The sequence below is a fragment of the Leiobunum rupestre genome, chromosome 7, assembly GCF_980474605.1.
Source record: "Leiobunum rupestre chromosome 7, qqLeiRupe1.1.hap1, whole genome shotgun sequence".
In the NCBI taxonomy this organism is placed as follows: Eukaryota; Metazoa; Arthropoda; class Arachnida; order Opiliones; family Sclerosomatidae; genus Leiobunum; species Leiobunum rupestre.
This window is the reverse complement of record NC_143390.1, coordinates 41,765,211-41,779,577: the sequence shown is the minus strand read 5'-3', so window position 1 is coordinate 41,779,577 and position 14,367 is coordinate 41,765,211. Positions and strand designations below refer to the sequence as shown.

General features: G+C 33.8%; 1 protein-coding gene across 2 annotated transcripts in view; it reads right to left on the bottom strand.

Annotated features, from left to right (window-relative positions):
- Window positions 1–8,835: 8,835 nt before the first annotated feature.
- Window positions 8,836–14,367, bottom strand: part of LOC149936338 (uncharacterized) — a 32,712-nt gene continuing 27,180 nt past the window's right edge. Inside the window, exons 2-3 of one of the 2 annotated variants that reach the window (XR_016472192.1) lie at window positions 10,626–11,218; window positions 8,836–9,538 (exon numbers count right to left, since the gene is read on the bottom strand). Coding sequence is in view for 1 of the 2 variants with exons in the window: in XM_090153005.1 (XP_090009131.1) it covers window positions 10,729–11,218 (490 nt within the window). In the remaining variant the exon portion in view is untranslated. Of the gene's footprint in view, window positions 9,539–10,280; window positions 11,219–14,367 lie in introns of those variants that run through there. The other variant, XM_090153005.1, reaches the window with a different exon arrangement.

Below are 14,367 nucleotides of genomic sequence, written 5' to 3'. Positions count from 1 at the left end.
AAATTTGCAGTGCGGGGTAATATAATAATTTAATAATTTTCTTGGTATAAACTTACTCATTTTGGGGGTAAGTGTGACCAGACAACGATATTATTTTAGAGCTACGAAAAATATAGCTTTATTGGGACACCATAATTAACCTCTGTATGTAATTTCATTGCGATTGGTCAAGGGTTTCACGTGATCACAATTACCCCACCCCCATATCACACTTGCCCCACATTTGGGGGGTAAGTGTGATCAGTAACAGAGTTAAATTAAATAATTATTTTTTAAATAACTATTTATTTGATATTAAATTTGATTGCGTAGTTGTGTAGGATAAAGTTGCCATATTAATGGTACCAATTCTTAAGAGGGTGCAATGTTTAGTTTAGGAGTAATTTCAAGTAAACTCCCAAAAAAAGAATTTTAATCACACTTACCTCCATTCCTACCTACATAAATTTTTTAAATAAATGTAAAATAGGTATTTTTATTCATTAATTCATTATAAGCTAGAGCAGATAAAAGTATTTTAATATTTATAGATGGCACCGCTACATTAAAATATATTTAATTTATTTAATGAATCTTAAATTTTTAATTACAAGCTGAAAAGTGGCAAATAGTTTTAAATAATTTGGTATCAAACGACTATAGTTTTTTAACTTTTAAATTTGATTGGTATTAAATTTATTTCTAAAAGTTAGTTTGCTTGAACTAAAGTTTAAAAAAATAAGTTTTTATTTTTTCAGAAAATTTCCGTAATTTACGTTCGGGGATAACTTTAATTCCGTCGGCATCAGTTTCTGTTGGGTGTATTTTTTTTTTTAATGTCACACGATTGTAATCCGCCATCTTCAAAAATGGCCATCATCATATTTTAAAGCGTGTAATTTTTAAAGACTAACCTGGTGGGGGCGACTTATTAATAATGTTTAAAGTTAGAAATAAATTTATATCGCTATCCGTTGACGAAATAAAACATTTCAAAACATAATGAAAATGGCGGCAATTTTTTTAAATGAAACGATGGCAGCGTTTCAGAGGTGGAACCATTTTAAAATATTTGTTTTATATCAATGCTTCCAGAAGTACGTCAAAACCACACCAAGAATTGTTGCGTCTGTTAATTTGACTATTTGAAAAATTTTTAAACATTTCCTAGCTCCTAAACAATGAATTAAATCAAATGTCGTTATTATTTTAAATAGATGAACAAAATAAAAGTAATATTTGATCGGTTAATTTACTGGATAGTTAAGTAGGGCTTAAGCGTGAAGATTGAACATTTTATCACTAACACTAAATTAATAATAACAAATTAATAAAGGACTTAATATTATTTATTATATTTATGTTAAATATTCATCGCGATGTAATAAATTACTAAATTGTATTTATAAGAAATTTAAATAAAATATCGATAAATGAAATTAATAAAAAAATGTATAACTACGTATTTGTTTCTGTAAATTTATTTAATATTAAATTTTATTATTTTATTTTTACTAAAAATAAAATTGGAAAAATTTAATTCGACACTCCTTATTGGTTAGGTCAAAGAATGAATCAGCAAAAATGTATTCTATTAATTTAATTAATATTAAAATGTATTATTTTATTTTTATAAAACATAAAATTATTATAATCAAAAATAAATTAACCTTCAATAATATTAATTTTTGATATAATATAATTCAAGACACCTTATTTGTTAAAAACTAACCTGGTTAACGTAAAAAAATTGATTAAATTAATTAATAGTAAATTTAGTTATTTTCTTTTTATTAAACATAAAATTAGAATAATATATTTCGGGACACCTTATGTTAGGCTTAAAAATTAACTGATTGAAGTAAAAATTTATATAATTAATTTAATTAACATAAAATTATTAAATTTTCCATTTATGAAAAATAAAATTAGAATGAGGTATTTCAAGACACCTTATTTGTTACCTTAAAGAATGAAGTGATTGAAGTCTAAATTTAGCAAGTTTGCTCTACACGCAGGGTTGGCACAATTTTGCCAAGGGCGGAAAAACTAGATTTTTCCGCAGTTTTTTCCACCTATTGTTTTCCTGTTAAAAACCGTGTGGAAAATCATACTTCCATGGTTTTTTCCACCTCTAGTGGCAAAATTTAATAAAAAATAAATAATAAAAGCAGTATATTCTTCTATTCTATTCACTTTTCTTCTGGCCTTTTTTTCATCTCTCCTATTTGCAATGACCAAATTAGTCACTTAATAGATATATTAATTTAGCAAGAAAAGAGTTTTTTCCATTTTGTCGGTTTTTACCAGTTTTCCCCACATGTCCCGGCAAAAACCTATTTTTGCCGGGTTTTTTCCAGCCCTGTCTACACGTTTAACTTAAACTCTCTAATGCAGTAACCGCGAGGTTTGTCTAGTTTGTTGAAGTGGGAGGCCCTTGTAGTATAATGTAGGGTTCGGTTGGATTTGTGGATGCTCCCCTTCTCGCGTTTTGTTTATGTTGAGTAATGAAAATAAGCAAAAAAATTCTTCCGTTTTCTCTGCGCGAGAAGAGGTTTTGCTTCGTCGCGGTCTCCATCTTTCCTAAATCGCGATTATAAATTCTTCATTCGTGGTTTTCTCTCGAACCGTTCGAACTGTTAACATGCCTCAGACGTTTTTTTGCCTGTAATGATGTAAAGGAAGATTTTCCGTCTATCTCTTAAAAGCCCTCTGTCTCTGCCCCGTTAGTCGTATCGCTTTCTCGAAGGGTTTAGAATTTTTTATCCCATTATTATTTAGAAAAGTGTCTCGGTTGAAACTATATCATACCATCTCGTTGATGATAAAAATTAATATATTTTTATTACACAAAAATGCGTGATAATCTATAGTCCAGTTTTACCCGAATTTTAAATACATTTAGTCGTGTCTTGAAAATTGGAGTAAAAAATATAATATCTTTAAATTTATCGTTAAATTTTGTAATGGGATTGAGTTAATTTTCATTTGGAATTTTTTTCATGGCCGTTCATAAATTTATCAAGATTTCAGAAGGGGTGAAATTTATCAGCTTCCAAAAATGAAAGCTTAATTTTTGTAATTTCCAAAGTGGTTAAGTTCATTTTTGGTTGTTTTATAAAAATACTTTTTTCTTTAAAAGCATACTTAGGTGACAAAGGAAGGTCGTTTTCGACTTTTAACTAGAGCTCGGGTTTTAGAGAAGAAATATCCGTTTTCTTTGTTTTTATCTATAACCGAAAATTATCCAAATTAAAATTATTTTTTTTTGCATATTAAATCGTTTTATAACCGCGAATAATATCCATAAATAAATAGATAACTAAATTTTTACGAATAATCGAAACTTTGGCAGTAAATTTATCTGTTCAACAATACGTTGATAATTTTAGACCAGTATCTAAGGAAGCTAGCACAGTTTCGGAAAATCGTGCCATTTTTTTTGGAAATAGGTTAATATTCCTAATGCTATTTGCAGAACCCCAACTATTATTTAAAATACATTATACAGGGTGTTAACTAAAAAATGGACCAGGACGAATATCTCCTAATGTGTTTTAGCTAGGATTTTGAAATTTTAGGTTGTTATAGAGCGCTCAGGGGGTCACCCAACTATGAAAATTTCAATGACCTTGAAGCATGTCTTCAAGGTCATTCGAAAATTAACTTGAGAACCGTAAGAGCTACGAAGTTGGTTCCAATTAGAAAGTTGCTCCCCGTCACATTTGGTTAACTAGCTTTGACTCGATCTGATTTGCGAAATAGGAAGTCGAGAAATGTTAGACCAAAAACAAGACGGTCGTTAAGTTGATAACGTGTAAAAGACGAGTTTTGAGAGCTGAAATTTTCAAACTAAAGACCCTCAACCACGATAAGGTTGTCTAACAAATTTCAGTACTCTAAGAAGAGTACTTTTAAAGTTATCAGTTGAACATCGTCTTTAACACGTTATCAACTTAACGGCCTTCTTGATTTTGGCCTAACATTGCTCAACTTCCTATTTCGCAAATCAGATCGAGTCAAATCTAGTTAACCATAAAATATGACGGGGAACCACTTTCTAATTGGAACCAACTTTGTAGCTCTTACGGTTCTCAAGTTAATTTTCGAATGACCTTGAAGACATGGCTCAAGGTCATTGACATTTTCATAGTTGGTTGACCCCCTGAGTACTCTATAACAACCTAAAATTTCAAAATCGTAGCTAAAACACATTTTGAGATATTCGCCCTGGTCCCTTTTTTAGTTAACACCCTGTATAGTCCCTTACTAAAACTTTTACAATTACAATGATAAAGTGTGTCTGAGCCTGTTAAGAACCAGGTTTCATTTTTACATGCTTGATGGAACGTTTCTCGTTCAATCCCAGCTTGTGGCATTGGGTGAAAACTCGGAACAACTCCTTCCGCGTTGAGTTTGCAAGTTCTCTCCCCACTGGTTAAAGGGTTTTTTTCCGAGCTCTTCGGTTTCCCCTTCCATAAAAAACTTGTCGAGGTTACCGGTAATAGTTAGTGTAACGTGGTGTAAAGGGCTTTCCACCATGCACCCTCCTACGCATTGTAACCCGGCCACCTGAATTAATGGCTTTAAAAGTAGCTTGATGGCTTAGGCCTTTGGTGGTGCCTTGGGTATTAGCCTAGCTGATTATTATTATATATTATATAATTCTGGAGAAATTCAATTTGAAAATAAAAGCTTTTGCTTTTCACTTTTAATATACATCGTCAATTTTAAAACTTCGTATTCGAGTTTTAACAAAAAACTTAGATAAACAAACTGAACAAATGAAATTCGAATAATCTTTTAAGATTATTAAAAAAAAAACATATTATAAATGTAAATTAGAAAATGACACGAATTATTATTCAATTTTAATCCCATACATTTGCACTAATCCTACTGTCGGTTCATCGCGATTCCTAAACCTATTTTTTCCATTAACACGTATTGAAACGGCGTAAAAGAAAGGGGCTTTGTTAAAAAGTGGTCGGGCGTCATTTTTGGAGCCCCGGCATTAAGGCCATTAAAGAGGCCAGCGCCTCTTATTCTCCATTACGTGGTTAGGCCGGCCGCCATCTAATAAATAATGATTCTCCATTGTGCAGCCATCGAACCAGGAGAGTCCCTTAACAATCCGATCTACAAGGGTCTCCCAAATTAAGTACTTGTACTTGGCGCGCGCCCGCCACGCTGATATTAAATTTTTACCGTGGCCAGACGGACGCTGCGGATTGTGGTGTCCGTGGGGGACTCTTCGCTATGGTAGGGGGAGTTCGGTGTGAAGGGTGGCGCGCGGGGAGGGGTCAAAGGGCGTTGTCAGTAATGAGAGCGCGCCCGATAAGGAGGTTGCCATTATACTCCACCGCTGCGGGCCTCGATAGATTATGTAATGCGCATCCCCCTCTTCTCCTATCACTCGCTCTCTTTCTCGTTCGACGGGGATTGTTTCGAAATGGTACCATAACTACTTCCTATCTTCCCTTCGACGTACAAGCCGAAATTTATAAAGAACGATCATAAAAATAAAATATGGAGATTCTTTATTATCGCGGTTTTATGGACGTTTTGTTGGTTGATGTATAATCGAGATTCTAAGTTTAAGGAAATATTGGAGTGGTTCTTGAAGCTGATTAGAAATAGTAAAATTATTAAATTTTAATTTTAATAGGTGATTCTGAAATATAATACACTCGTTTACGAAGTCGGCCATTTCATTACAGGCCTAATTTAAAATAGTACAGGCAAGGGCGCCTGCACATGCTCATCAGCTCGAGACGTCGCGTGCACTTGACCGCGTGAAGCGGCCTTGCATGCGCTATTTGAAATCAGACCTGTAATCAAATGGCAGCTCTCACAAATAAGGATATAAAAGAGTGTATAGCGACAAATACACGTATAAAATAATTATTTTTTTGGGCGCGTGTTCTTGATATAATAGTAGATTGTGGCTCGCGCGATTTCGCTCGTGTTGAAATGGAAAAGAGAAGCGCGCGCTCAAATACTTTAACCATACGACAGAAAGTCATGTGACAAGCAATCTTTTTCGGAATAATGGCTATGTCGAGATGATTTTTACGTTTCTTCCAATACAACTCACGGTTTGCCATTGTGCTCCTCCCCTTAAATGTCAATCAATTTAGTCCCTTATCTCATTGGTTCCCTATAACTTATACGTTTATCGGCTCATTTTGAAATCGCACTTCTTATTTGGCCCCTTAGACCATCGTGTTGGCAGATTAATAAATACATAAAATAAAATAAAATAAAATAAAATAAAATAAAATAAAATAAAATAAAATAAAATAAAATAAAATAAAATAAAATAAAATAAAATATGACAAAACTATTTTCCAAATTGCTCCGGTTTCTAGATTTCCCTGACTTATTAAATAATTGGATTTTCCTTGATTATTTTGTCAAAAAGGCATTCCAGGTTTGTATGAATTAAAAATTATTCTACGGATTCGGAAAACGCAAAGATACATTGAATTTATTTATCGAATGATTTTATTGGGGTTAAATCTTATTATGTAAATAATTAAAAATATTTTAAACACATTTCACATTTAAAATGGAATTCGTTTTCCCGTGGACGTTTTCTTATGCAGATTAATCTTATATTTAATCAGTGGCTTAACTAGGCCAATGCATCCAATGCGATGCACTGGGGACCGTCTAATTTCTAGCAAGCTTAACCGTCCACCACAACGAGTGAACTGTCACTGGCGTAAATATAGAGGGGCCCATTTTGCATTGGAACCCAATTGCTTTCTAGTTACGCCACTGTATTTAATAAAAGCAGAAGGTAGAAATATACTAGTAAAAATATCAATACGATATTTGGATAGCATTGTTTAGTATAGTAGCCAATAGTAGTCAAAATTTATTTATAATTATATTTATTATATTAATTACATTAAAATGAAAATGTTAAATCCTTTTGCATTGGATAAAGAAACGTTTTGGACACCTCTCACTAGTCATATCTATGGCACTATATAATTAAATGCTTTTATTAAACATGTATGGTAAATGATAAATAATTTGAAATTTTATTATAAAAATATATACTCAAAATTACTCGCAATTAATTTAGTAAATTTTGTAAATTTCCTCCAAGTACAAAAAGGTCTATAGAACTGTAATTGTAATCGTAAAGAAAAATGACAAATATTTCAGTAAATTTTGTGAAATTTTTCTATATCAGTTAAAACCCTAAACCATTCAAGATATTTTCTATAGACATGTAGGATACAGAATAGTTGTATTTTCTATAGACGTCTATGAGGTCTCATAGAATAAGGTTTTGTAGAAAATTGTTCGTAGGGGTATCAGTATAAGAATGGTGTCAGATTTGCTTGGATTACTTTTTAAGGCTAAGCCAATTTTTCATGATTATGTTCAATAAAATAGTATGGGTTCAGAAAACGCCTCCCATCTTTTAATGTATAATAAAAAACCGTTCTGTACGTCATTATCACACTGCGATTATTAGTTATCTTGATATTTTTCAGCGAAACGTCTGGAAAGATAAAATCATTTTTTTCCTAAAGAAATGTCTATTGATGTATCCAATGCCATGCAGTTAGCTCGATTAGAATCGATTGGTTTTTAACATATTTCATAAAAGTATTCAATGCCATGTAGTCAATTCGGGGTAGGTACATTGGTTCGAATTTCAATCGTTCGAACGGTGGAACAAATGTTCGAATTTCATTCGTCCGAACCGCCGAAATAAAAAATGTTTCAATTGTTCGAATTGGACAACTTGTTTGTTTCATTCGTCCGAATCGGTAGCATCACTTGTCCGAATTCTGTCACTAAATTAGTATTTCTTATTGCTGTTTTGTGGATATTTTAGGTTAGGTTAGGTTAGGTTCACGATAATGTTACTATTTTCTTATATTAACAATATTTAAACAAAAAACAACCAATTCCTTATGTTCGAAAAAACGGACAAACGATTATTCGAACAAATGAAATTCACCAGTAAAGTTAACATAAATTGAACGACTATCACCAAAAAAAGTTGTGAGAAATTTTTCGGGCAAATGCAATACGTTTTCGGACATACGATCCTGTTTTCCGGCATTCGGACAAATGATCATTCAGACATTTGTACCACCTTTCGGACGAATTAAATTCGAACAAATGTACCCAAATCGTTAATTCTAAAATATTTTCGTAAGAATTTTAAATTTGAATAAGTGTCGTTATTAAAAGACTTTGTGGATAAGATGCTTAAATCTTTTTCGAATATGTAACCAATATTTTGGTACCAAACTAAGTTTAAAATAATTATTTCATACTAAGTTTGAAACCAAAATATTAGTTACAAATAATAATATATGCCTATGAACTAAGAGTTGAGCTCGGCGTTTAGATAAGAAATATCCGTTTTATTTGTTTTTATCCATAATCGAAAATTATCCGAATAAAAACTTATTTTTTTGCATAATAAATCGTTTTATAACCACAAATAATATCTATAAATAAACAGTTAACCAAATGTTTTTATGAATAATCGAAATTTTGGTGGTTAATTTATCTGTTCCGCCGAGCTCTAAGTAAGAGTCATCCAGAAATGTAATCGTAGAAATTGGTTTGCTGTGGTATATCCTGAATATTTAAAACATGTAAATATGCATTAAATATTTATTTAAATCAAATATTTAAATAAGGGCTTCTATTCCGTAACACGTTTCTTTGGGCGCTTTAATATGGTAGATTATGTTACAGAGCCACTTCAGATTTGTTGATTTGAACCACAGAAAACCTACCTTACGCATTCTAGGATTACAGTAATGGGTTGTCGAGATTTGCAATGAGAAAGAATAAGACTGAATTCGTATTTTATCAAGTACAAAAGATTGTACCGCTTTTTTAATTTTTCAACATTATGGACCCAGATAGGAGAGACATCGAACCTCGATTATAATTTTCAAAAACCGCGATGTTTTTTATTTTATTTTAGGAATATAATTATTTCCATCGAAGAATTTATTTTTAATTTGAATAATTTATTTCTGAAACACCTATCCATAATAACACTGTGACGCTATTGTAGTTTTCGGCGGCGAAACACGGACGCAGCCAAGATATAATAAACCGATATTTTGGAAAAACAAATTAAATTAAAAATTGCGTGGAAAGAGGTTTTGTTTTGTTTTCTTCAGATTTTCACGAATGAGTACTTTATCACAATGGTGCCCGTTCAGTTAATGTCTTCTTCGGTTTTTTCTTCTTCAAAAACTACCGTATATACAACACCTTTTACTTAATAATTATTATTTAATTGGTCAATTGTTTTTTTTTATTTCTGAAGACCGAAAGTGTCCGTGGGTATGTTCGTTTCGTTAAATTTGGTTCTTATTTGATAAAAACTGCGCCGTCTAGTGAGCGTTTTAAGAAAAACCATACAGTTGCGTTTCGTCACTTTCGTGTATTTTTTTTACATTTTAAGTCGAACCAACTTAAATCTCGATTTTAGTATTTTTCATTCTTTTTCTGTGCCTTGTTTTAATATTGCTTCGTAGGCATCAGTGTTCTTCGTTTGTAACTAATTTGGTTCCACCATATCACAATGCGTTAATAGGAGGAAAAATAATCTCAATAAATAAGAAAGTCGGGATAAAATTTTTTTTTAAGTAAGCGCGCGTTTTTTGGACGCAAACCTTTTTACATTTTATTTAAATCGTCAATAGAAGTCAATAGAACCCAATTCATTCGGAAAAGTTATTATATTATATTACAGAATATAATATTACGTATAATATTATATAAATAGAAATGGCGGATTCTTTTCATAATATACAAATAAATATAAATTATTTTAGTTTAAATTCGGTTAACGTTAAGTTTTTGATTTCTACAGGGGATATCAAAAAGTAGAAATGGGAAGAAATTATATTTAATTATTCTAGTAATAGACGTAACTATTGTCAATGGTTTTATAGACCTTCGTAATTATACGCTTTAATGCCAAGTAACATATAATTTCTAAATTATTTTATAACTATTGCGCTATATAAATAAACTATTTAATTTTAAGGTAATCTATTTCGGTTTACTTACGCGACATTTAAGTGTCAAATTTAAATAACAATTCAGGTAGTGGTAAAAAAGTAGAAATCTTAAGTGACCAGTTTGAGATAGAAATTATTTAAAAATAATTTAGTCTAAGCTGGGAAAAATGAAAATAAAATAACTTTTCCAAATGAGCGATGGTCTATTCCTGTCAAATATATGGTCATCTTTGTAGAAAAGTCGCATTTTGTTTCATGAAATGCGATGAAAGCGCTATGAGTTTTCGGACTATACCTTAATGTTTTTCTCAATATAATCGTCCACAATATTTTAGAATTATAATAATTATAATTGTAATACACGAAGCGCGCGACAAACTATTTTCCCGGAAAACACAACACACTCAACACGGAACGGAAAGAGATATTCTCTCGCTTTTTCCCTATCCTTTGAAACGGAATTATCAATAATGCATCGTCCACACGTCCACCGATTAATCGAAACCTTTTTGATACGTCGAGTCATTATTAACTACCGCGGGATGACGGTTTCCGACCAATATTTCTAAAGAGTTTGTTTTTGAATATTTTAAACATATAAATTAGGAAGAGTGGGCTCACCACGATAGTTGCAGTGCATTCTGGGGGTCAGTTTCAAGTCCGAAGCGTTCCCGCCGTCCGCGTTGGCCTGCTGCGCGGACGCCGCTGACCCCAACGATAGCTGTCATAAGGCGTGGTAGTCGGCGTTGAGTCCGAGGCCGTGCATGTCACCGAGTTGGGTGGGCGGCGGGGGCCCGTGCCCCAGTAAGTGTCCGGCGTTCGCCATATCCTGCAAGTGATGCAAGTTCTGTAAGTTCAGCCTCAGGCCGCTGAGCGTCGAAGGCCCCGCCGAAGCGGCCGCGGCCGCCGCCGCCGCCAAGGCCGGGTTGCCGTGGTGGTGGTGCTGCAGGAGGTGGTTGGCCGTCCCGTTGGAGGGGTCGGCTTTCAGCTCGGAGAACATCCCGGAAATGGCCGCTGACGAAGAGCCCAGCGTGTCCGGCTGATGGTGGTGGTGCGCGTGAGCGGCGGAAGGATGTTGAGAGAGTTGCTGCAAGGACGTTTGCGGGTGACTTGGCATCTCTCCCAGCGACGACGACGACTTGCGGTCGCTCTTCTCCGAGTCGCCTTTCGTCGATCCGGGGCTGCAACTGCCTTTTGACTTGTCACTGCCATCCCTACATTCCCGACGAAAAGAGAACAAAATTACCTTTCAGATTTATAGTCGCGAAACGGAAAACTTTTAGATTCGTACTAAGAGAATACCCCTCTACGAAGGTATTCGCCAATCTCAGCGAATGTATTTTGGGAAATGTTAATTTGTCCGCGACAGAGATTGGTGTTTCATTGTGAGGTCGACGAGTGTATCACTTTGTTTCCAGAGAGAAAATTCCAAAGTAGAATTAAAATTTTCAATCTTTTTAACTGGCTGCATTCTCTTCACTTCGAGGCTCTTTGAATACTTAATGAGTCAGCTAGAAGATAGCATTTGCTTAGAATTAATTACACTAGCGCGCTAGTCCGCTACTCTAGAGCTCGAAGCGTCCCTTTGTTCGCGTTCCAATTCATCTCCCCCCTCCCCTCCCCTGTTCTCTCTACTACCCAATGTTCCGAGGTTGAAAATGCCACGTGGAAAATAGTGGAAAATTCCGGCCAGGACAAAAGTAAATTTAGTGGCCAATCTGGCCAAAAGTAACCAGTAAATAATTTTACCACAGAAAATTATAAAATAATAATAAAAAAAATATTTTAACACAGAAATATCGGATTTGGGCTATTAAAGGCACGTATATAGGCGTAGGAATGCTAAGATTCTAATTAACATTAGAATAGTCTGTCAATTCTTTTGGAATAATTAATTCTAACATTGTAAGTTCAGTGTAAACTAAGACATTTTTACAATAACCTTTTTAAAAATTTAATTCCAATTACTTTTTAAAGTTTTGAAATTCAATTTTTCTTTATAGCCACTATTTGCCACTTTTTGCCCATTTTAAACTATTTGCCACTGGCCTGGACTTTTCTCCAAAAACTGGCTTTTTAGGAACACTGCTACTACCTTAAGCGAAATTTTTTTAATTGCCAAATTATTATTTATGTTTATATTAAAGTTAAATGCGAATAAAAAACACGCGAAACGGAGAAACCCGCTTTTTAAATACTTTTCTTAAAATTTATGATAATAAAATATGAAATATAAAAAAATCTGGGATTAAATTAGGTTATAACTGGATGCTTCGTTTACATTCATTGAAAATGTATAAACACAATCTAAAATTCCTTTTCTACGTCTCGTTTGAGTCGCTCGTAATTTAGAATCCCCGACTTCCTTTTCTTTGTGTACAACAATGTTCAGACTGTACTTTAATTCTATTTCCAACACCTTAACCCATCCCCGAAAAAAATAAACTAAAAAAAAATATATATATATGGTTAAAATTTATTTGAAATTCGGATTAAATAATTCTTTTTTCAGCGTAACTGAATATCGTAAATTTCGGCGGTCGTGTGTCCGCTCAGACCACCCAGATAAAAGTCCGCCCGAAAATCTTCTCTCTTTCCCGGCTCTACCAAAAACGCTCGTTTCTAAAAATAATAGGCGCATCCCAGGATGAATAAAAGGTTTTTCATATAAAGTTCTATCCGTAACAAATCATTACGAAATAGCCGCGGCATTAATTTACGACAACTTCGCGGTAAAGTTCTCTCTCTCACATATTTTGGATTATTTATGAATAATATTGTTATTTTGGGGGCTTCTTCGATCCGGCGGCGCTGGCTCGTCAAAACGAGGGAGCGTGTTTGATATTCATTATGGGATAGATAAAACCATTGTTATCCGACGCTCGCTTTTATGGAGGGAATATTTTCTCTGTAGGCTATACATTAGCTTAAAGAAAAAAACGTATCCTTGTTTTTTGACTGAACAAATCGTCTTGTTAGGATACATGAAATACGGTATGTTACACGCCGTCGTTGTAGCTTTATAGTGCAATAAATATATTTTTTAGATGAATTTAAATTGACAATTAATAGAAAAATAGAAGATATTTTAGTATGATTCAAGTTTATATTGATCCAAAAAAAATTAAGCCGTTCCTATCTTTATTGCATAAAGTTGGTGGGGGGGGGCAATTAAACTATCCCCCCCCCCCAACAAATTGTTTGAGAGGGACATTGCCCCCCTGGCTGCCATTATCGTTCACTTTTTGGAAAAATCATCCATGTTCCTACAAGCATATATCCTACATTCTTTCGCTAGTGTGAATATGAATGGACACAGAATTCGACCAGATTTTAAATAATAATAATAATAATATTCAGGTAGGCTAATACCCAAGCTTTAGTCCCATTCGACCGAAGGCGGTGTTTGAGGTGTCCCATTCGACCGAATTCCGCCGAAACGTGCGGTTTTTATGTGTCCCATTCGACCGAACGCTTTTATGTGTCCCATTCGAGCGAACGCTGCTATATAAATTGGCTTTTGCTATGTTTTCAATTTAGTTACTGAAGACGTTTGCAATGGGGCGGAAAAAAAAATGGAATGAGCATGAATTATATTTTTATCTTCACCTAGTCAAGAAAAGTAACTGAACCAAAACTGAAATAGTAAATTTAACCAACTCTAACCTAACCTAACCTAACCTAACCTAACCTAAACACATGGATCTTCGATAGTACATACCTTATAAATAAAATACCAAATCACCCCGCCAATTGGGCTACATTTTAAAATTCTTTCGGTCGAATGGGATTTCGGTCGAATGGGAATAAACGAATACCCAAGGCACCACCCTAGGCCTAAGTCATCGAGCGACTTTTAAAGCCTTTAATTCAGGTGGCCGGGTTACAATGCGTAGGAGGGTGGTGGCAAGCCCTGCAAGACACGCGAGCCAACAGCGCCCTACACGGCGAGGCGAAGGTGCTAACTACTCCGCCACCCCACTCTTATATGAGTGTAAAACGTTTCTCATTTATTGGTTTAAATTTTAAAATATACTTTTCTCTGCAAAGAAATAACGATATCTCAATGCTCTGTTAATTTTTCATTTATAACAGTGTTATTTATTTTAAATACTAAATTAACGTATCTATATGCAAAATTCCGACCTTTTGGCTGGCCATTAAAAAAATATCAAATAGGGTATTAGCCTATAGCTGATTATTATTATTCATTAACATGCACACATATTTTAATTCTAGTGAAATAGTGTACTGATAGATTGCGATACGAAATTTGTAATTACGGGTTGGGGTTGCATGCAGAAATTGGAAACCTCACAATAATTGATTTTATAAAATAAAGGGTGATCTTGCCCAACTTGTT